We start from the raw sequence: 23,940 nt of genomic DNA on the forward strand, positions 1-23,940 counted from the left end.
CCGCACTGTGTGGGGCCCCCAGTACTGCCCGGTGTCCCCTCCATACCCCCAGGACAGCTGCCTCTGTTTTAGGGTCCCCTTAGGGTCATCATGGCCGCACTGTGTGGGGCCCCCAGTACTGCCCGGTGTCCCCTCCATACCCCCAGGACAGCTGCCTCTGTTTTAGGGCTCCCCTGGGGTCATCATGGCTGCACTGTGTGGGGCCCCCAGTCCTGCCCGGTGTCCCCTCCATACCCCCAGGACAGCTGCCTCTGTTTTAGGGCTCCCTGGGGTCATCATGGCCGCACTATGTGGGGCCCCCAGTCCTGCCCGGTGTCCCCTCCATACCCCCAGGACAGCTGCCTCTGTTTTAGGGCTCCCTGGGGTCATCATGGCCGCACTATGTGGGGCCCCCAGTACTGCCCGGTGTCCCCTCCATACCCCCAGGACAGCTGCCTCTGTTTTAGGGTTCCCCTTGGGGTCATCATGGCCGCACTGTGTGGGGCCCCCAGTCCTGCCCGGTGTCCCCTCCATACCCTCAGGACAGCTGCCTCTGTTTTAGGGTCCCCTTGGGGTCATCATGGCCGCACTGTGTGGGGCCCCCAGTCCTGCCCGGTGTCCCCTCCATACCCTCAGGACAGCTGCCTCTGTTTTATGGTTCCCTGGGGTCATCATGGCCGCACTGTGTGGGGCCCCCAGTACTGCCCGGTGTCCCCTCCATACCCCCAGGACAGCTGCCTCTGTTTTAGGGCTCCCCTGGGGTCATCATGGCTGCACTGTGTGGGGCCCCCAGTCCTGCCCGGTGTCCCCTCCATACCCCCAGGACAGCTGCCTCTGTTTTAGGGCTCCCTGGGGTCATCATGGCCGCACTATGTGGGGCCCCCAGTCCTGCCCGGTGTCCCCTCCATACCCCCAGGACAGCTGCCTCTGTTTTAGGGCTCCCTGGGGTCATCATGGCCGCACTATGTGGGGCCCCCAGTACTGCCCGGTGTCCCCTCCATACCCCCAGGACAGCTGCCTCTGTTTTAGGGTTCCCCTTGGGGTCATCATGGCCGCACTGTGTGGGGCCCCCAGTACTGCCCGGTGTCCCCTCCATACCCCCAGGACAGCTGCCTCTGTTTTAGGGTTCCCTGGGGTCATCATGGCCGCACTGTGTGGGGCCCCCAGTTCTGCCCTGTGTCCCCTCCATACCCCCAGGACAGCTGCCTCTGTTTTAGGGCTACCTGGGGTCATCATGGCCGCACTGTGTGGGGCCCCCAGTACTGCCCGGTGTCCCCTCCATACCCCCAGGACAGCTGCCTCTGTTTTAGGGTTCCCTTTGGGGTCATCATGGCCGCACTGTGTGGGGCCCCCAGTACTGCCCGGTGTCCCCTCCATACCCCCAGGACAGCTGCCTCTGTTTTAGGGTCCCCTTGGGGTCATCATGGCCGCACTATGTGGGGCCCCCAGTACTGCCCGGTGTCCCCTCCATACCCCCAGGACAGCTGCCTCTGTTTTAGGGCACCCTTTGGGGTCATCATGGCCGCACTATGTGGGGCCCCCAGTACTGCGCGGTGTCCCCTCCATACCCCCAGGACAGCTGCCTCTGTTTTAGGGCTCCCCTGGGGTCATCATGGCCGCACTATGTGGGGCCCCCAGTACTGCCCGGTGTCCCCTCCATACCCCCAGGACAGCTGCCTCTGTTTTAGGGTTCCCTGGGGTCATCATGGCCGCACTATGTGGGGCCCCCAGTACTGCCCATGTGTCCCCTCCATACCCCCAGGACAGCTGCCTCTGTTTTAGGGTTCCCTGGGGTCATCATGGCCGCACTATGTGGGGCCCCCAGTCCTGCCCGGTGTCCCCTCCATACCCCCAGGACAGCTGCCTCTGTTTTAGGGTCCCCTTGGGGTCATCATGGCCGCACTGTGTGGGGCCCCCAGTACTGCCCGGTGTCCCCTCCATACCCCCAGGACAGCTGCCTCTGTTTTAGGGCTCCCCTGGGGTCATCATGGCCGCACTATGTGGGGCCCCCAGTACAGCCCGTGTGTCCCCTCCATACCCCCAGGACAGCTGCCTCTGTTTTAGGGTTCCCCTTGGGGTCATCATGGCCGCACTGTGTGGGGCCCCCAGTACTGCCCGGTGTCCCCTCCATACCCCCAGGACAGCTGCCTCTGTTTTAGGGTTCCCTGGGGTCATCATGGCCGCACTGTGTGGGGCCCCCAGTTCTGCCCTGTGTCCCCTCCATACCCCCAGGACAGCTGCCTCTGTTTTAGGGCTACCTGGGGTCATCATGGCCGCACTGTGTGGGGCCCCCAGTACTGCCCGGTGTCCCCTCCATACCCCCAGGACAGCTGCCTCTGTTTTAGGGTTCCCTTTGGGGTCATCATGGCCGCACTGTGTGGGGCCCCCAGTACTGCCCGGTGTCCCCTCCATACCCCCAGGACAGCTGCCTCTGTTTTAGGGTCCCCTTGGGGTCATCATGGCCGCACTGTGTGGGGCCCCCAGTACTGCCCGGTGTCCCCTCCATACCCCCAGGACAGCTGCCTCTGTTTTAGGGCACCCTTTGGGGTCATCATGGCCGCACTATGTGGGGCCCCCAGTACTGCGCGGTGTCCCCTCCATACCCCCAGGACAGCTGCCTCTGTTTTAGGGCTCCCCTGGGGTCATCATGGCCGCACTATGTGGGGCCCCCAGTACTGCCCGGTGTCCCCTCCATACCCCCAGGACAGCTGCCTCTGTTTTAGGGTTCCCTGGGGTCATCATGGCCGCACTATGTGGGGCCCCCAGTACTGCCCATGTGTCCCCTCCATACCCCCAGGACAGCTGCCTCTGTTTTAGGGTTCCCTGGGGTCATCATGGCCGCACTATGTGGGGCCCCCAGTCCTGCCCGGTGTCCCCTCCATACCCCCAGGACAGCTGCCTCTGTTTTAGGGTCCCCTTGGGGTCATCATGGCCGCACTGTGTGGGGCCCCCCAGTACTGCCCGGTGTCCCCTCCATACCCCCAGGACAGCTGCCTCTGTTTTAGGGCTCCCCTGGGGTCATCATGGCCGCACTATGTGGGGCCCCCAGTACAGCCCGTGTGTCCCCTCCATACCCCCAGGACAGCTGCCTCTGTTTTAGGGTTCCCTGGGGGTCATCATGGCCGCAATGTGTGGGGCCCCCAGTACTGCGCGGTGTCCCCTCCATACCCCCAGGACAGCTGCCTCTGTTTTAGGGCTCCCCTGGGGTCATCATGGCCGCACTGTGTGGGGCCCCCAGTACTGCGCAGTGTCCTCTCCATACCCCCAGGACAGCTGCCTCTGTTTTAGGGTTCCTTTTGTTGGAGCCTCCCTGTGAAGCTGACTTCATGTTGGGGCCCCCAGTATCCCCGGCTTTCACTGGGTCAGGGCCCCCACAGTGTCCCCCCTCATCGGGATCCTGTTTAGTCCCAGTTCAGGGGGGCTACCCCTTACGTCACCCCCGCACCTGCACCCTGTTAACATGCATCAGGCGCCGCTGATCCCAAAGCAATCCCAAGTTTGATCCGTGTCCCCCACCAGCGGATGTTGGGCGTTGTCTTCCAGACCCTGTAGACATTAGATTATGTACCAGGGGTTGTCAGAGAACGCCGGGATGATTGATGTAGGACCCCCCCCCCCCCAATACACCCCTGTACCCCAAAATATGAACGTCCATCAAGTCCCATCGCCGGCCATAAATGTAGATGCCGTCTTCAATCGATCATTAGGTTTACGGAAATAAAGCGAATGCTTTTCTAAATCTCAGGTCACTGTAATTCCGCTATTTACGCAGCAACCTGTGGATTGTCCGTGTGCTCCGTCACATGACCCTCGGTACGGGAAGGTTGCGCTAAACCTGTGTAGAAGAGAATCGCCTAAGTAACAATGACCTAATATCCGAAGATTGGAGCGGTTCCTTCAGCTCCCCCATAACCCCCGGCCGATCCTGCTCCCCACTTCCCCTGTGATCAGTCGCAGCCAGGATCTGCCCCTCCATGGCGTCCATGGACAAGGGTTGTCAGCTGAGGTCACCCCTTTAAGATCTGGGCTCTCCGGAGCCGTTGCTATATATGCGGTTTAGGGCGAGTTCACACCTCCGTTATTCCTCAGGGTCAGAATAACGGAAGAATCGCGGTGGTGTGAACGGTTCCTTACTGAAATGTAAATATCCACCAAAACCCTTTCATGTGAATGCGCCCCACCAGGCGAGCTGAGGCTCGGGCTCCTTAGGGGAGGTCACACTGGGTTTTTGGAGGAGGTTTTGAGGCCGTTTTTACTGCAGGTTTTTCTGCCAAAGCGAGGAATGGATTCGAGAGGAGCCGGAAATATAAAGGGAGGGCGAGTTCTCCTCCGTCCTGCCGGATCCACTGAAAACCTGCCCCAAGACGCCTCCAAAAACCTGTGTGAACCGACCCTTAGGGCTCATGCACACGGACGTATTTTTTGTCAGTTCAGTTTTTTTTTTTGTGGCCCATAATTAGAACCATTCATTACAATGGGGCCACAACAAAATGACTGTGCATTCCGTATCCGTGTCCGGAAGTCTGTTCCACAAAAACGCAAAACGTGTCCTATTGTCTGTTTTGCGGACAGGCACTGTTACAATGGATCCGCCCAAAAAATGGACGTCACACGGATGTCATCCATTTTTTTATATTTTTTTGCACACTGCCAAATACATATGGTCGTGTGCATGATCCCTTAAAGGGATTGTCCAGCATTTTTTAACCAGCCCATGTAATGAAAACAATCGCTCCCGCCGCTCCGTTCCCCGGACGATGGTCCCGCTGACAGGCCGCAGCAGTGACGCCGCCACCTCACGCAGCACATCTCTGCTGGGCATCCTTGTTCCTCTAGGCTCAGCATACCGCATGGGTCATCGCGCTACAACAACTTACCCTTTATCCACGGGATGGGACAACTGTCTGATCGCTGGGGCCCCTGCTGGTCCTGAGATCTGGGGCCCATGTTCCCCCTGGTAGATAGAGGACACACGTGCGTCATCACTCCAGTCAGGTCTATGGGGCTTGTACGCGGTTATTTCCAGCAGGCCCATAGGGCTGAATAGAGAGGCGGACATGCATTTAAACGGGGGACAGCTGTGGCCCCAGCCCCCTCAGATCAGACTTGTAGCCCCCTATCCTATGTATGGGGTATACGTTTCTGTAAGAGAACAACCCCTTTAAGATAAATGTGAGTCCTGCCGAGCTCGAGCCCCTTCTTCAGGAGAAGCCTCCATTAACAGATTCTCCCTCATGGATGCGTCCAGAGAAGGCCTTGGGCCTCCTGCACACGACAGTGGAAAAAAACGTCCGTTAAAAACGGACACACAGTCAGTTTTTCATGGCCATTTGGCATCAGTGTGTGCATCTATTTTCTGGCCGTGTGTCCGTTTTTAATGTCCGTTTTGCATCAGTTTTTCATGTCCGTTAAAAACGGACATGAAAAATGGATGAATTTGACCCACCCTTCTGAGAACGCCTCCAGCTAAAATAATGTCGCCCATACTGTAGGAATTATTTTTTGCTGCCCCCAGTTTTAATAATGCCCCCATGTAGGCCCCCAGCTAAATAAATGTCCCCCACAGTGTATATCATTTTTTTTAACCGCCCCTAGCTTTAATAATGCAGCCAATGTAGGGCCCCATCTTAAATGTCCCCCATAGTGTATCTTTTTTTTTTTTTTTTTTTAGGGCCCCCAGCTTTATAATGTCCCCCATGGGTTATATAATGCCCCCATAGTGTCCCGCAGCCGAAACCGCCCCAACAAGCCTTCCCCTTATCCACGTGCTCTCGCGGCAGCAGTCTCTTCTCTCTTCACAGAACAGGACCTGCCGAAGGAGCGCAATGACGTCACATCACCACGCAGACCGCAGGTCCTGCTCAATGAAGAGAGAAGAGACTGCCGCTCCACGAGCAAGTGGATGAGGTGAGTTTTTTTTAACCCCTAAATGGCCATATAGAGTCTTCCTGTTTTTAACGGCCGATAGACGGGTGCACTCCTGTCAATCAGCCGTTAAAAACTGTCGCATTGATTTTAATAGGGTCCGTCCAGCCGTGAAAACGGCCCAAAATAGGACATGTCCTATTTTTGGACGGACGCTATTCACTGGCGGTTGTGAATAGCCCCATAGTCGGTGCAGAATCCATGCATGTTTTTCCATTTCATCCACCATGACGGCTACGGATGAGATTGACCCCTTGACCTCTGTAGGGGCAGGAAATCCACGGAGTTTAAGAAGCCCCCAGCCACTCTGTCCCTATGGGGCACTGCACAGAGGGGACTCCTCAGGGAGTTGCAGAGTTACATTGCTTTCTCCATGCCATGTGTTCTACCAATCTCCTCCTCAGTTCTCCCGCAGCGTATGCCAAAGCTGGACTGGGCAGGTTGGCGTGAATCTCGTGCCTGACATCGGGGGCCCTGATTTTCACCACTGCTGTATGGTCTTCCTTCCCGGCGGTTGTGGAAGCAGACCACCGGGAGCGGGACGCCGCATGGGGGCCTTGCCCAGAATACCGCTGTCATCCCGGCTAGATCCGGAAGGGGGCGCGTCATCACGCTGGGAAAGCGGAGATGACGTCAGAGGCTGCAGCTCATAGACAGGGTCTCGCCTGTCTCCAGCAATGATGTCGGCTCCCGGGCCCCGTATGGACCGCGCAGACCCACCTTCGGCAACTCCATCCGTCACTCTCCCTGTGGGAAACCTCCATTTCTCCTCTAATGTTTGTTTACTTGAATTAGTACATGGCTGATTCTGAGTTGCTCTTCTTTTACCAGAGTGTTAAGGAAATGAAACCAAAATATAACAAATGTGTCAATTGTTTGAAAAAATTACCTGAGGGATAGAAGAAGGAACTTTGCAAAACTTGCATTAATGACCTTTTGAAAGAAGAGCGACGTCTATCCTGATGGAAGTTAGATCCACGATTCAGGATGAAACCAGATCCTCATTGGCCTCTTACTCCCCCTAAAAACGCACCCCTACTAAAAAGCAGAGGTTATCCGATGCTGAGGACATGGAGGAAGGGGCATCCGCTTTAAAACACGATTTTGAAGACGATCAATTGTTGAGGGGGGGAGATAGTAGAGGATGATGAAAAAAAGTACTTTTTGTTTCCTCTGAATAAATGGATGAACTTCTTAAGGCTGTAAGAGAGACTATGGGCATCGAAAACGTCCAAAAGACGAGATCCGTACAGGACGAAGTTACACACAAAAAAGCGACTGTTTTCCCCATTAATGAAAATACAAAAGAGATGATGATTGATGAATGGACGGATCCTGAAAGAAGACTGGGGGTCTCTAGAGAATTCGGGAGAGGCTTCTCTTTGACCCTGCCGAATCTGAAATATTTATCGATAGACGTTCAAGTGGCAAAAGTTGTAAAAAAGACTTCTCTGCCATTTGAGGACGTATCCCAGTTACGTGACCCAGTGGAACGGAAAGGAAATATTGGAAGGCGTCTATGTTCGGGGTGAAAACTAATATCGCAGCCACCTCGGTGGCCAGAGCCATGTATTTGTGGCTTAATGAGCTGGATAGTCATATAAAGAAGCAATCCTTCAGTCTATTCCCCTCTTAAAACCCGCCACGGCATTTCTAGCAGATGCGTCTGCGGAATCGGTTAGATTTCTCAAACTCTGCCAGGCGCGCACTTTGGATGAAATCCTGGGGGGAGGTGATGAAATCTCCAAATCCAAACTTTGCTCCATAGCATTCCCTGGGGAATACGTCTTTGGGCCGGTACTCGATAAGAGTTTAGAAAAGGCCGCGCACAAAAAGAAGGGTTTCCCTGAAGAACAAAAAAAGGACGTTTTTTCGCCCCTTCAGTCAGCAATTGAGACCATCTAGGGGTAAAGGAAAGACTGGTCGCTGGAGTTACCAGAAGGGGGGCAAAGGAAGAGGTCTCCCCCTCAACCCCCAAAACAAACCAAGTGAAAAGCAATGACGCCAGGGTAGGGGGGAGGTTAAGATTTCTTGACCCAGTGGGAAGCCACAACATCAGACCCTTGGGCTCTAGAAATGGATACAAGATATAGTTTACCTCTACCCCACCATAACGTCTCACGATCCCAATACCCTTTCAAAAATCTGGCAGGGTATACTAGAATTAAACACATCAGCAGTAATAAAGCAGGTCCCTGCGTCAGAGGAAAAACAGGGCTTCTACTCGAGACTCTTCTTAGTACAAAAACCGGATGGCTCCTCCAGAACCATCGTAAATCTATAGTGTACAAGAAACGTACACGACGTCCGTGGATCTCAAGGACGCATACTATCACGTTCCCATTCATCAAAATTCACAAAAATATCTTCAGTTTGCATTACAAAGCCCAGATCACATAATACATCATTTTCAGTTCTGCACCCTCCCCTTTGGCATTTCATCCGCACCAAGGACCTTAACGAAACTGGTAGTGGAGATGTCGTCCTCCCTCAGGAAAGAAGGACTAGTATGTTTTCCATACCTAGACGATTTCCTTCTACTGGGAAATTTGGAAGCAGAAACACAAACCTTCCTACAGCAAATTTCCAGCTGGAGTTGGCTGATAAATATAAAAAAATCTTCCCTAATTCCGTCATCCAACAGAAGATTCCTCGGGGTGATCACTACCTCAGGAAAAAATAAGACATCGTAGGGAAAATAGAAAAACTCCAAACTCAAGACAGCACCTGGATCAGGAACAGCATCTTGGGTCTCATGACCTCCTGGAGCCAAGACCACACCAGTACCATCCAATCCTGGGTATCAAACAATTGGGACAAAGATCAGTCCTCCTGGGACATGATAATAAAAATCACACTAAATCATATTGGAAACCAACCTAGCCGAAGGGGTAATCTGGCAAAAAGAACCAGGAGTACGAATTGTTACAGACGCCAGCACAACGGGATGGGGGGGAGCAGCGATGGCCTCCTCGAGCTGGCAAGGGAAGTGGCCGGAAGAAATGAAGAACGAGTCTTCAAATTACAAAGAATTAAGGGCGGTCTGGGAAACTCTAAAATCAAATCGGAGTTTATTAAAAAATACACCTAAAAATACTCTCGGACAATACAACAGCAGTCGCTTACCTGAAGCATCAAGGAGGCACAAGGTCCCAAAACTTAAGATCCCTAATGAAAAAAATCTTCTCCTGGGCAGAATTTTTTTTTCTATCTATCACAGCCATTCATCTGAAGGGATCAGAAAATACAGAGGCAGATTTTCTAAGCAGACAGACTCTAGACCCAGGGGAATGGTCCTTAAATCCAGACATATTTCGGAAATTAATGACCAGATGGGGCCAACCAGAAATAGACCTATTTGCCTCAAAATGAAATTCACAGATCAGCCGGTTTTGCTCCCTGAACCCCAGGGAAAATCCGTGGGCGGTGGACGCCTTCTCAGTAAAATGGAACCTAGCATATGCGTCGTCGTCCCCCCCCCCCCCCCCCATGGGCAATAATCCCCAGGGTTCTGCAGAAAGTCCTCACCCAGTGACAGTATTACTAATTACCCCCTATTGGCCCAAGAGAACCTGGTTCTGCATCCTGAAAACCTTCTCTCTGGAAGATCCATGGCAGATACCTTTTCAGAAGGATATTCTCTCACCGGGGCCAATCCTACATCAGAACCCGGGTCTCCTCAAACTATCGGCCTGGGTCCTGAAAGCGAGATCCTAAGGAGTAAGGGCCTCTCAAATATAGTAATCAGGACGCCATTTATCTGGAAAAAGTACTGCTCGTGGCCAGGAAAGTCTCTCCCAATATATCATCTCCTTCCATACAAAGAGGCCTAGACTTAGGCCTTAGACCTAGTACTTTGAAGGTGCAAATATCAGCCCTGGGGCTTTCTACGGTACTAACCTAGCGAACCGCAGATGGATTAGATGATTTATAGACTCGGACCTTCCTGAAAGCTTGACACTCCGCTATGGGACCTAAATCTAGTCCTTAACGGGTTGACAAATTCTCCTTTTGCCCAGTAACAGACATTTCCTTAACATCTCTCTTTTAAGACGACCTTTGTAATAGCAATCCCATCCGCTAGACGCCTAGGAGACATCCAGCCCTCGTCATGTGGGGAACCATATCTACCAGTTTTTCCTGATAGAATTGTATTGCGACTAGATCCGGGTTTCCTCCCGAAGGTCGTTTAAAATTTCCATAGGGACCAGGAAACTATTTTACCTTCCTTCTGCAGTGATCCAAAGGATCCCATGGAAATATGCATTGAAATACCGGATCCGTCTCTCTGGTGTCATCCAGAAAAAACGAATCCGGTATTAATTTTTTTCACAGATTTAACGGTCTGCACATGCGCGGACCGGAAGAACGGATCTGTCAATGCAGCAACTTTAATGCCACATCCGACACTAAGGCCTCTTTCACACGGACATTGCGGGAAAAGGTGCGGGTGCGTTGCGGGAACATGCGTGATTTTTCCGCGCGAGTGCAAAACATTGTAATGCGTTTTGCACTCGTGTGAGAAAAATCGCGCATGTTTGGTACAGAAGTTCGGGTTTGGGATCGGTGTTCTGTAGATTGTATTATTTTCCCTTATAAAATAATACATTCTGCATACAGAACGCATAGTAAAATAAGGCTGGAGGGGTTAAAAAAAATAATAATAATTTAACTCACCTTAGTCCACTTACTCGCGCAGCCGGCATCTCTTCTGTCTTCTTTTTTGCTGTGTACAGGAAAAGGACCTGTGGTGATGTCACTCCGGTCATCACATGGTCCGTCACATGGTCCTTCACCATGGTAAAAGATCATGTGATGACCGGAGTGACGTCACCACAGGTCCTTTTCCTGTACACAGCAAAAAAGAAGACAGAAGAGATGCCGGCTGCGCGAGTAAGTGGACTAAGGTGAGTTAAATTATTATTATTATTTTTTTAACCCCTCCAGCCCTATTGTACTATGCATTCTGTATTCAGAATGTTATTATTTTCCCTTATAACCATGTTATAAGGGGAAATAATAATGATCGGGTCCCCATCCCGATCGTCACCTAGCAACCGTGCGTGAAAATCGCACCGCATCCACACTTGCTTGCAGATGCTTGCGATTTTCACGCAACCCCATTCATTTCTATGGAGCCTGCGTTACGTGAAAAACGCACAAAGAGGAGCATGCTGCGATTTTCACGCAACGCACAAGTGATGCGTGAAAATCACTGCTCGTGTGCACAGCCCCATAGAAATGAATGGGTCCGGATTAAGTGCAGGTGCAATGCGTTCAACTCACGCATCGCATCCGCGCGGAATACTCGCCCGTGTGAAAGGGGCCTAATACACTTCAATGGAAATGAATGCCGGATCCAGCAAGTGATCAGGATTTTTGGCCGGAGAGAAAACTGCAGCATGCTGTGGTATTAGGGACTGAACTGATGCATCCTGGACGGATTGCTCTCCATTCAGAATGCAGTAAGGTAACACTGATCAGTTCTTTTCCGGTATTGAGCCCCTAGGACGGAACTCCATACTGGAAAACAAAAACGCTGGTGTGAAAGTGCCCTTAGTCGCCCATAGCAACCAATCAGACGCCTCCTTTCATTTTTCACAGCTCCTTTTGGAAACTGAAAGGTGGAATCTGATTGGTTGCTGTGGGTAAATGAGCCAGTTCTTTACACCAGTTTGATAAATCTCCTCCTTAGGCCTCATGCACACGACTGTATGTATTTTGCAGTCCGCAAAAAACGGACCAGCAAAAAATATGGATGACATCCGTGTGCATTCCATATTTTGCGGCATGAACAGCTGGCCCTTCATAGAACTGTATTATCCTTGTGCATAATGTGGACAGTAATAGGACATGTTCTATTTTTTTGCGGAACGGAAATACGGACATATGGAAACGGAATGCACACGGAGGAACATCCGTTTATTTTTTTTTGCAGACCCATTGAAGTGAATGCAAAAAAATGGAACGGAGATGGAAAGAAAATGTTTGTGTGCATGAGCCCTTAGGCTACTTTCACACTGGCGTTTTAGTTTCCGTTTGTGAGATGCGTTCAGGGCTCAGCGGTCCAAAACGGATCAGTTTTGCCCTAATGCATTCTGAATGGAAAAGGATCCGCTCAGAATACATCAGTTCGCCTCCGATCCGTCTCCGCTCTGGAGGCGAACACCAAAACGCTGCTTGCAGATGAAACTGAGCCAAACGGATGGCGTACGTCTCTTCAGCTGAGTGCACTCCTCGGGACATCTTTATTTTATTGGGGTGAAACGTGTAAACCCTGTATTTAGTGTGTGTCGGGGGTGTATGTAGTGTTTTCACACGTGAAGGGGCTTGTAATTAATTTGAAATTCAATTTAGAAGAAAAGTTATATAAAAAAAAAATAAAAAATCTGCAAAAAAACCCCAAAAAACTTGCATTGTGTGCCAGGACGGATCCGCCTCAGACGGAGCCATTACAGACGGATCCGTCCCCATTGACTTACGTTGTGTGTCAGGACGGATCCGTTTGGCTCAGTTTCGTCAGACGGACACCAAAACGCTGCAGGCGGCCTCCAGAGCAGAACGGAGACGGAACGGAGGCGAACTGATGTACTCTGAGCGGATCCTTTTCCATTCAGAATGCATTAGGGCAAAACTGATCCGTTTTGGACCGCTGAGCCCTGAACGGATCTCACAAACGGAAACTAAAACGCCAGTGTGAGAGTAGCCTGACTTACTACCACTAACTGCAGCTCTTTTTTCACACCAAAAACCCCCAAAAGACTCAAAAAAGTGCAGATGCTACGGAGCACACAGATCGTGCGTGCAGAAACTGTAGTATAAAATCTCACTACAACTCTGGCTAAAAATGTCACTTCTATCTAAATACAGAACAAAAGATTCTGCACAAATAATCGGCAGGTGCGCACTGAACAGCACTTGGCGGTCACAGCTCGCAGGGCTGGTAAATGGTAAAAAGAAAAAAAGTACACGGACTAAAATGGCATCCGTAAAAAAAGGACGTGGGGGGGGGGGGTGGTTTAGGGATCTGGAACAGCTGAAAATGAAGAAAAAAACCTGTGCAGCTATCCCAGATCTTTTTTCTTCTTTCTTCTTTTCAGCAGGAAAGGGGTTAAATCGCTGTGGTGTGCACCACAAGTCCCAGCAAACCAACAAGCAGCACAGAGAAGCGCAGAACCTCTCTGGCCGCAGTCACCCTCTAGAATGGCCTCAGGCAGGGAGGTTCTGCCTCTTCCTGCGCAGCTCTAGCGTTGTTCCAGCCAATCGCAGCGCTGGAAGGAGACCCCAAACACTGGTGACCGCTGCCGACTTGTTCAGCACCTGCCCCCTCCCCGATACCTCTGACGGCTTCCTGCGCAGTGATGTGCCGGTCCCATTGATCTGCAGGGGGGCGATGCAGAGCAGACATGGTGCCGCGACTCCCCCCGCGGTCCTTGCACCGTACATGTACAGCGCTGGGCGTTAGGGGTTAATATCATTTTCGCATCCCATTCCTTTCAATGGGAGATGCAACATGGATTCCGCCCCAAGAAGGGGCGCGCTGCTTCTCTTTACCACGTGGAGAAAACCAAGTGCTGCTCTCCATTGCGATGAATGGGCGGCTGTTTTGAGGCGTATTTTGGAGATGATTTTGAGTCTGAAATGCACCAAAACCGGTGGTAGTGATGGAGACCACATTAAAGGGAAGCCGTCCGGTCGCCGTGTCCCTTTTAGTTGTCGTGCCTGGAAGCGCGGTGTCCCCGACGCCTCTTCTGTGCGTTGGTTTCTGAATGATCTTTATATTGCGTTCTCGCCATTATGTAAACGATCTCTTTGAAGTCGAGGGGCTGCAGCTTCCGCCCTGTTCCAGCCTCCTGCACCGTGACTGATGCTGCCCCCCGTGCCCACGTCATCGCTGCCAAGCGCAGGCGCACCAGAGGAGCGGGACGAGGATGATGTGGGCGCAGGAGGCGGGAACACCGAAGGAAGATTATTCAGAAACCAACGCACAGAAGGAAAGCAGCATCGGGGACACCATGCTTCCAGGCGTGAGAACGACCGGACAGGTTCCCTTTGGGGAGATGTATAGGGGAAAGGAAAAATCCCTTATTCCCCGCGCTCTGGTCCTGCAGCCATGATGTCAGGCTCATGCGACGACTGAAGCCGGTGATTGGCAGCAGCGGGCGGCCACGGCACCTGGTTTTCTCAGTTGTTAAAAAGCTTGGAAAACACAGGCCTGTAAATAGATGCATTGTGGGTAGAGGAGCTGCTAGGAATTACTTGTGTCCCCCTAATATTTCCATGAACCCTTTATGCCATTCCTCTGTTATTCCTGCTAGAAGTTTATTAATGAATTGCCAACATTTTGCAATAAAGGTTCAACTGGGTGTTACCAGCTGGGGGGGTATCTCTTCACAGTCTGACATGGGCAGCACTGATCAGTCACACCCCAACTAGTAACACCCAGTTGGACCTTTATTATAGACTGCTGGCAAATTATTTATAATCTTCTAGCAGGAATAATGGAGGGATGGCACAACACAGAGTGATGAGAACAGCTACTCCAGAATGCAAGTAGTTAATAAAACGGACATGTCGGGAGAGGTGAGAGTGCTTCTTTAACTATTCTGCTGGTGACATGGAAACCGCAGGAATTATTAAGCATCATGGGGTGCCCTCTATCGGCAGGAGGCGACATTCACAGCCATTTCCAGGGGCCACTGACCTCTAGAAAAGGGGCCCGGAGCCGCCGATCCACAGAGTCTGACTGGAGTGGTCGTCACACTTTCTATGGAACTGATGGAGAGTACGGAGCTCAGCTGTCACCAGCAGTCTCTTAGAGTGCAGAGACGGTGTGCCTGTGTGACCGCCACTCCATTCAAATGGGGGGAACGTGGAGGCCCAGCCGTCCGACCCCCACAGATGGGGGACAAGTGATGGATTCCGTATCTTTGTATTACATTTGGTTTCATCGTTTTAAAGATCTCTGCTTGCTGTCGGTCAGTGGAAACGTTCACTGTGTGCCTGCTGTTCTGAGAATGTGCTGCGCCTCCAGGTGCAGAGCTCATATGACTATTACAGCGCTGAGCTGTGCGTATGTCGGGCGGTGACCCCCAATCCCGCCTCGTCCTCCATGAGATCTGTTCTCCAGCACGGAGCTCTGCAACGTCCTGATATGCTTCAATTTCCAGTTTCTTGCTGTCTTTAAAATTATCTACTTGCTTTCAGTGAATTGAAACATTCAGGACCTAACCTAATACTTATTATCTGTATCCAAGCTAGAAAATCCCCCAAATAAGTTTTGCCTGCATTGATACATTGTAACAAACTACTTTTCAGTTTCTGGATGTAAACAAGAATGTTTTTCATTCACTGGCAGCAAGCAAAGGTCTGGAGAAAGGATGTTTTAGCTCAGTTATGTGTCCGGCTGCTTTACGGCCTCCTGTGGTTTCTGACGTTTGGCTTGTTGTTTTCCAGGTACCCTTGACAGATGGCCTCAGCAGATAGTCCTGAACGGGACCCTCTGTCTCCTGAAGAAATCTTACCTGAGCTGACAGATGAAGAGGAAGATGACGACAGGGATCGGTCTTCAGATCATGAGCTGGATAGAGAGGAGGAGGAGGAGGGGGGCTTCAACGATCTGTTAGAAGATAAGAGTCCGCCCGGTGACTCGGCTGGACCCCTCCTGAGCTCAGGAGAACACTCCCCCCAAGTCTCAAACAATAAGCATTCCCCAAAATCTTTCCCGGAGGATCAAGCCGTGTCTGGGTCCAACTTTGTACCCCCCCTCCAAGATTCCCCTGATTCCCCTCCAGCGGAGAAAGGTAACTTGGACATTGTTGAAAGGAACCAAGATGATTGTGAAGAACACGAGGGACCTTCTGAAAGGTCGCCTCATCCCTCTGATGACGAGGATCACTTGAGTGAGATCCGATCTCCGGGCTCTGAGAGCGAACCCAACCAAGAGGTTCGGCGTTCTCCCAACGTGGATGACGATGACCACAAACGAGCCAACGACCTTCACGACGAAGCTTCTTCTGTGACACGAGAACTGGATGAGCATGAACTGGACTACGACGAGGAGGTCCCTGAAGAACCCATGGGACCCAACCAGGAAGATGACCAAGAGAAACTCATGGGTGATGATGAAGACGAGAAAGACAAGGAAGGCTCCCCACTCAATGAGAAGACCGAGAGTCCGAAGGATGAGGAGCCGAAGGACAAGAAGAAGGAGGACGATGATGGAGAGATCGACGAAGGGGAGATAGATGTGAGTGACTGGGGTTGTCTTTGATTTCACCCCTCGTCGCATTTCCTGGTAACTTTATACTATTACCAAAAAAATGTGCTGGCAATATTAACCCTTCCCAGTCAGAGGCGACGTTCTTGCAAGTAGGTAGTTAATACCTGAGTTCCAGCTCCTTTGGTCCACCACTGACGCTGCGATCCTGCGTATCAGCGTCTGGCTTGATGGGGTTCATATGTGCCGCCGCTGCTAGTGACTGGCCAGAGTGGTGATCCCCCCCCCCCCCCAATTGTCACGTGATGCATGGGGGACACGTCACCGCTGACACGCATGAATCCTGTCAAACCAGATGTCGACACGCAGGACCAGACCAAGGGAGCTGGAACCCAGTGGCAAATAGAGGGCAAGTGTGATTCTCTCCACAGGTCCAGTGATGGTGGTCAGGTCAAAAGGTCCCCAAACGGGGAGAACCCATTTAAAGGGGTTATCCGTGTAAAGGTTATGATGACCTATTCTGAGGATAGGTCATCATTATCACATTGGGGGGGGGGGGGGGCGACGACTTGACATCAGCAGTTTTGGGGAGCCACCGTGCAAGGGAGTGGCTGTCCTTGGTATTGCAGCTCAGCAATATTGACTTGAATGGGGCTGAGCTGCAGCTAGGCCATGTGACCAATGTACATCACATGACCTAGGAAAAAGCTGCGGCGCTCACGTAGCATTGGACCTCTGCTAACAGCTGATCAGGCCTATCTGATATTGATGACCTATCCAGAGGACACGTCATCAATATAAATTACTAGATAAACCCTTCAAGGTGAGAGAGCTCCATTAGAAGCACCGATCGCTAACAGGCTGTGACGGAGCATAACCCTGTCATATGTGTCCTGTACCCTAGCAAGGGGGGGAACTAACTCTCCTTAGGGAGAGAGCACCTTAATCAGTGTGAGGAGACTTATGGGCCAGGCAATGCTCCTCTGGAATTCTGGGAGGGCAGCGATGCAAATGAGCTCTTAACAAGCTCCGCCTCTAATGCCACCAGATGTAAGGCAGCTGTCCTATAAGTCAATGTTCAGCTCTTAAAATAAGCCTTGAGACATGACTTGGATATTAAATAAGCCAACACCTCATCTGCAGACAGCTGTTTCAGGGTGATTGCCCCTCATCAGTGCAGAGCAGAGAGGACCCTTTCTCTCAAGGGAACGAATGTCCTCGGTGAACAGTTCAAAGTATTTGCTAAGGAGCATTTAAACTAGGAAAGGGGGGCAAAAAATGATAGTCCAGCAGTCCGACTGCCCCCCGAAACAATGCCAGAAGATGCCAGTAGCACAAAGGTTAAGAAATGACAAGCTCAGATTCTTATCTACAAATGCTCGCAGTTTAGGGAATAAGATCAATGAACTTGAAGCTATAATGGCATCTGAGAATATAGATGTAGTGGCTGTTACTGAGACTTGGTTCAATGGGAGTAATGACTGGGATATATCAATACCAGGGTTCTCTCTATATAGGAAAGACAGAGAAGGCAAGAAAGGGGGAGGGGGGTGGCCCTGTATGTGAAAGATAGCATAAAATCTAATTTGATACAAGTTAGCGAGAACAATTTAGTCAGTTTGGGTTACCTTGCAGCTTGATAATCATAAGGTAACTCGTGTAGGTGTGATATATAGACCACCTAGCCAAGTCAAAGAATTAGTTTTAAATTAGAGGGGCATAGGTTTAAAAGTAATATCAGGAAGTATTACTTTACTGAGAGAGTAGTGGATGCATGGAATAGCCTTCCTGCAGAAGTGGTAGCTGCAAATACAGTGAAGGGGTTTAAGCATGCATGGGATAGGCATAAGGCCATCCTTCATATAAGATAGGGCCGGGGGCTATCCATAGTACTCAGTATATTGGGCAGACTAGATGGGCCAAATGGTTCTTATCTGCCGACACATTCTATGGTTCTATTAGTTGAGGAAATAGCTAAAATGACATTGAAGGGGGAAGTTATCATTATGGGAGACTTCAATCTTCCTGATGTAAACTGGAAAACCAAAATAGCTAGTTCTACCAGGAGTACAGATATTCTAAATTCCCTACTGGGATTAGCTCTACAGCAAGTAGTGGAGGAGCCAACCCGGAAGGAGGCCATTCTAGATTTAGTATTCACAAATGGGAATTTGGTATCTGATATTACTGTAGGGGAAAGCTTGGGATCTAGTGATCACCAGTCAGTGTGGTTTACTATAAGTACAGTGACTGAGTCACACCACACAAAAACAAAAGTTTTAGAAAAACTGACTTTTCTAAAATTAGATTAGTGGTATACGAGTCCCTATCAGATTGGAACAGTTTGATTGGAGTCCAGGAGAAATGGGACTACTTAAAAGAGGCACTATTGAAGGCAACAGAAAATTGCATTAGGCTTGTCAGTAAAAGGAAGAGACCACTGTGGTACTCAGCAGAAGTGGCCAAAATCATTAATCACAAAAAGATAGCATTTAGGAATTATAAAAAAAAAAAAGATAGCATTTAGTAATTATAAAAAAAGGAAAACCGAGGATGACAGGCAAATTTATAAGATTCGGCAGAGAGGCCAAGCAAGTTATAAGAGCTTCTAAAGCACAGGCAGAAGAGAAATGAGCTCAGTCAGGGAAAAAGGTGATAAGGCATTCTTCAGATACATAAATGAAAAAAGGAAACTAAAACAAGGAATTACCAAATTAAGAACAAAAGAAGGAAGGTATATGGAAGAAGATAAAGAACTAGCTGACTGCCTCCATGAATACTTCTGTTCAGTCTTTAGGCTACTTTCACACTAGCGTTCGGGGCTCCGCTTGTGAGTTCCGTTTGAAGGGTCTCACAAGCGGCCCCGAACGGATCCGTCCAGCCCTAATGCATTCTGAATGGATGCGGATCCGCTCAGAATGCATCAGTCTGGCAGCGTTCAGCCTCCGCTCAGCAGACGGACACCTGAACGCAGCTTGCAGCGTTCGGGTGTCCGCCTGGCCGTGCGGAGGCAAACTGATCCGTCCAGACTTACAATGTAAGTCAATGGGGACGGATCCGTTTGAAGTTGACACAGTATGGCTCAATTTTCAAACGGATCCGTCTCCCATTGACTTTCAATGTAAAGTCAAAACGGATCCGTTTGCATTATCATGAACAAAAAAAAAAAAATTTTTTTTTTTTTTTTTTTTTTGTTCATGGTAATGCAAACGGATCCGTTCTGAACGGATCTAAACGTTTGCATTATAGGTGCGGATCCGTCTGGGCACATACCAGACGGATCCGACCTAAACGCCGGTGTGAAAGTAGCCTTAGGAAAATGAAGGAAAGGACCTCAGTTAGGAAAGAAGACTAATGAATCTTTTGATGCATGTGTCTTTACAGAGGAAGAGGTTCTGAGTCAGCTGTCTAAAATTACTACAAATAAGTCACAGGGGCCTGATGGGATACACCCAAAGCTATTAAAAGAGCTCAGCGGTGAACTAGCAAAACCATTAACAGATTTATTTAACCAATCACTGGCAACAGGAGTCGTCCCAGGAGATTGGAAATTGGCAAATGTTGTGCCCATTCACAAGAAAGGTAGTAGGGAGGAATCGGGCAACTATAGGCCAGTAAGCCTGACATCAATAGTGGGGAAATTAATGGAAACCAGACTTAAGGAGAGGATTGTGGAACATCTAAAATCCCATGGATTGAAAGAGGAAAAACAGCCTGGGTTTACTTCAGGGAGATCAGGTCAAACTAATCTTATAGATTTTTTTGATTGGGTGACTAAAACAATAGATGGCGGAGGTGCAGTAGACATCGCTTATCTAGACTTCAGTAAGGCTTTTGATACTGTCCCACATAGAAGTCTTATCAATAAATTGCAGTCTTTGGGCTTGGCTATAGAAGACATAATACAACCGGATCCATTCATGAAGGATGCAGGCGGTTTTATTATGGTCTTTATTTGAGCTTGGACTCCCATATTGTGGAATGGATTAGGCAGTGGCTGAGGGACAGACAACAGAGGGTTGGAGTCCATGGAGTATATTCAGACCAAGGTCGTGTTACCAGTGGGGCACCTCAGGGGTCTGTTCTGGGACCCATATTGTTTAATATCTTCATAAGTGATATTGCAGAAGGCCTCGATGGTAAGGTTTGTCTTTTTGCTGATGACACAAAGATTTGTAACAGGGTTGATGTTCCTGGAGGGATACACCGAATGGAAAAGGATTTAGGAAAACTAGAGGAACGGTCAAAAATCTGGCAACTAAAATGTAATGTTGATAAGTGCAAGATAATGCACCTGGGGCGTAAAAACCCAAGAGCAGAATATACAATCAGTGATACAGTCCTAACCTCAGTATCTGAGGAAAGGGGTTTAGGGGTCATTATTTCAGAAGACTTAAAGGTAGGCAGACAATGTCATAGAGCAGCAGGAGATGCTAGCAGAATGCTGGGGTGTATAGGGAGAGGCATTACCAGTAGACAGAGGGGGCGCTCATGCCGCTCTACAGAGCACTAGTGAGACCTCATCTGGAGTATTGTGCGCAGTACTGGAGACCATATCTCCAGAAGGATACTGATACTTTGGAGAGAAGAGCTACTAAACTGGTCCATGGATTGCAGGATAAAACTTACCAGGAAAGATTAAAGGACCTTAACATGTAGAGCTTGGAAGAAAGACGAGACAGAGGGGAGATGAGAGAAACTGCTAAATACATAAAGGGAATCAACAAGGGAAAAGAGGAGAGAAGATTTACAGGAAGAAAAACTGCTACAAGAGGACATAGGGTTAAATTAGAGGGGCAAAGGGTTAAAAGTAATATCAGGAAGTATTACTTTACTGAGAGAGTAGTGGATGCATGGAATAGCCTTCCTGCAGAAGTGGTAGCTGCAAATACAGTGGAGGAGGTTAAGCATGCATGGGATAGGCATAAGGCCATCCTTCATATAAGATAGGGCCGGGGGCTATCCATAGTACTCAGTATATTGGGCAGACTAGATGGGTCTGTGCAGTATAACAGGAATCTGCTGGCCATGCGGCTGTGAGCACCAGTGCAGCGTCTGGCTCTTGTGGACTGTGCGGTTTTGCAATGTTTTCCTGTAAGAGGGAATCTAGAGTGAGCCTGCTACCCTAGGAGTCCAGACTGTAATATCTGCAGGACTCAGGACCGTTATACAGCCTTGTAGATATGAAGTTATCCAGCATGGGAAGCACCGCTCTGTGTGTTTTATAGAGTCACGGTACACGTTAAATACATACAAAATGCAGTACTCCATGTCAACACTAGGGGTCATGCAGCACCAGGTAATATCTGCAGATAAAGGCTTACGGCGTTAGTTCTTTATTTCTGCCACTAGGTGTCAGCGTTGCCGCTAAGGAAAGAGCAGCAGCGGCTTCTAGAGGTGGGAGGGATGCGGAAACATCGCTCTATTGCTGCATATTATCACATTGTTTCACATCTGGTCACTAGCTAGGCATATTGAAAGTACACAGCAGCACAGAGTATTTTAAAAGGTGAATGTGCTAATCTTGTAGGAATTCACAGACTGAGAGTTAGACAGCAGAAGGAGCAGGGTCCTCAGCAGCACAGAGTATTTCAGAAGAGGTGCATGCAGCTTTTATGGGACCTCATTAACATTGCCACATGCAGATAGTAAAAGGGGTTATCCCACGAAAAGCACCAGATGGGTGCCAAACATCGGGTTGGGTTGGGGTGGTCTCTTCTGGTGTACCCCTGTCCTGAGAAGGCGGGGGTCCTCAAGCCCCTTCTCTCAGTGGAGTGGTAGTGTCGTCCAGTGCTGCAGTCACTTCTATGGACTGACGCAGACTGTGCTTCATCAGTCACATAGAAGTCAATGGAGCCGTGGGTTGACATGCACGCTACCACTGCATTCAGCGGGGTACCCTCTCTTCTTGAGGTCGCTGGGGTCCCAGTGGTCATACGCCCCCCCATGATTTCATATCGCCTCTCCTGTCGATCAGGGATAAATCTTTTTCATAGGAGAACACCTTTCATTAATGGAAGGTGCAGAATACCAAGCAGCACAGAGTATTTCAGGAGAGACGTGTCATGGCCTTGTGGGAGGTTACAGACTTGGAGATGGACAGTGGAAGTTGTAGGATCCCCAGTGGCACAGAGTATTTTCAGGAGAGACATGTCATGGGAGGTCACAGGCTTGGAGATTCACAGTGTAAGGAGTAGGGTCCCCAGCAGCACAGAGTATTTCAGTACAGGACTATACTAATCCGTGGTGCTCGTGTTTTCTTACTTTCTGCTGTGTTTGCCTGGCTTGTACGTGTGCAGCTTGTGGCGCTGTCCTGTGTCTGGAGGGTTTCATCTCTGTTTTCTTACTGCAGGATGACGACCTCGAGGAGGGCGAAGTGAAGGATCCAAACGACAGGAAGACCCGACCCCGGCTAACCTGCCGCTTCTTCATGAAAGGTAAGGATCTGGTCAGCACCTTCCTCCTGAGTCACCCCTAAGGTACAATGGTGGGATCCTGCCGCCAGGATGGCGATCAATACCGCTCCGAATTTGTGCCACACCCCATCCCCAGCAATTACCAAACCTCCCCCGGACACCAGGGTCTGATTGTGAGACCCTCACTGATATCATCTTTATGGGACTGCCGCAAATAGGTGAGAGTGCAGGGGGGACACGTCTGTGGGGGTCTCTGCAGTCGGACCCTCACCTCATCCTTATGGGACTGCCGCAGATAGGTGAGGCCTGGACTGGGCTTCTGTTCACGTCTGTGGGGGTCTCTGCAGTCGGACCCTCACCTCATCCTTATGGGACTGCCGCAGATAGGTGAGCGCTGGACTGGGCTTCTGTTCACGTCTGTGGGGGTCTCTGCAGTCGGACCCTCACCTCATCCTTATGGGACTGCCGCAGATAGGTGAGCGCTGGACTGGGCTTCTGTTCAGCAGTCTCGTAGAGTGCAGGGGGGACACGTCTGTGGGGGTCTCTGCAGTCGGACCCTCACCTCATCTTTATGGGACTGCCGCAGATAGGTGAGCGCTGGACTGGGCTTCTGTTCAGCAGTCTCGTAGAGTGCAGGGGGGACACGTCTGTGGGGGTCTCTGCAGTCGGACCCTCACCTCATCCTTATGGGACTGCCGCAGATAGGTGAGCGCTGGACTGGGCTTCTGTTCACGTCTGTGGGGGTCTCTGCAGTCGGACCCTCACCTCATCCTTATGGGACTGCCGCAGATAGGTGAGCGCTGGACTGGGCTTCTGTTTACGTCTGTGGGGGTCTCTGCAGTCGGACCATCACCTCATCCTTATGGGACTGCCGCAGATAGGTGAGAGTGCAGGGGGGACACGTCTGTGGGGGTCTCTGCAGTCGGACCCTCACCTCGCCTTTATGGGACTGCCACAGATAGGTGAGCGCTGGACTGGGCTTCTGTTCACGTCTGTGGGGGTCTCTGCAGTCGGACCCTCACCTCATCCTTATGGGACTGCCGCAGATAGGTGAGCGCTGGACTGGGCTTCTGTTCACGTCTGTGGGGGTCTCTGCAGTCGGACCCTCACCTCATCCTTATGGGACTGCCGCAGATAGGTGAGCGCTGGACTGGGCTTCTGTTCACGTCTGTGGGGGTCTCTGCAGTCGGACCCTCACCTCATCCTTATGGGTCTGCCGCAGATAGGTGAGCGCTGGACTGGGCTTCTGTTCAGCAGTCTCGTAGAGTGCAGGGGGGACACGTCTGTGGGGGTCTCTGCAGTCGGACCATCACCTCATCCTTATGGGACTGCCGCAGATAGGTGAGAGTGCAGGGGGGACACGTCTGTGGGGGTCTCTGCAGTCGGACCCTCACCTCATCC

General features: G+C 50.5%; 1 protein-coding gene across 2 annotated transcripts in view; it reads left to right on the top strand.

Annotated features, from left to right (window-relative positions):
* ZC3H18 (zinc finger CCCH-type containing 18) overlaps positions 1–23,940 on the top strand; it is an 85,202-nt gene that overhangs the window by 1,475 nt on the left and 59,787 nt on the right. For both annotated transcript variants that reach the window (XM_040409044.1, XM_040409045.1), the window contains exons 2-3: positions 15,361–16,153; positions 22,476–22,560. In XM_040409044.1, the coding sequence (XP_040264978.1) occupies positions 15,374–16,153; positions 22,476–22,560 (865 nt within the window). In that variant the 5' untranslated portion in view covers positions 15,361–15,373. The remainder of the gene's footprint in view (positions 1–15,360; positions 16,154–22,475; positions 22,561–23,940) is intronic.

This window comes from Bufo bufo, chromosome 10, assembly GCF_905171765.1.
Source record: "Bufo bufo chromosome 10, aBufBuf1.1, whole genome shotgun sequence".
Lineage (NCBI taxonomy): Eukaryota > Metazoa > Chordata > Amphibia > Anura > Bufonidae > Bufo > Bufo bufo.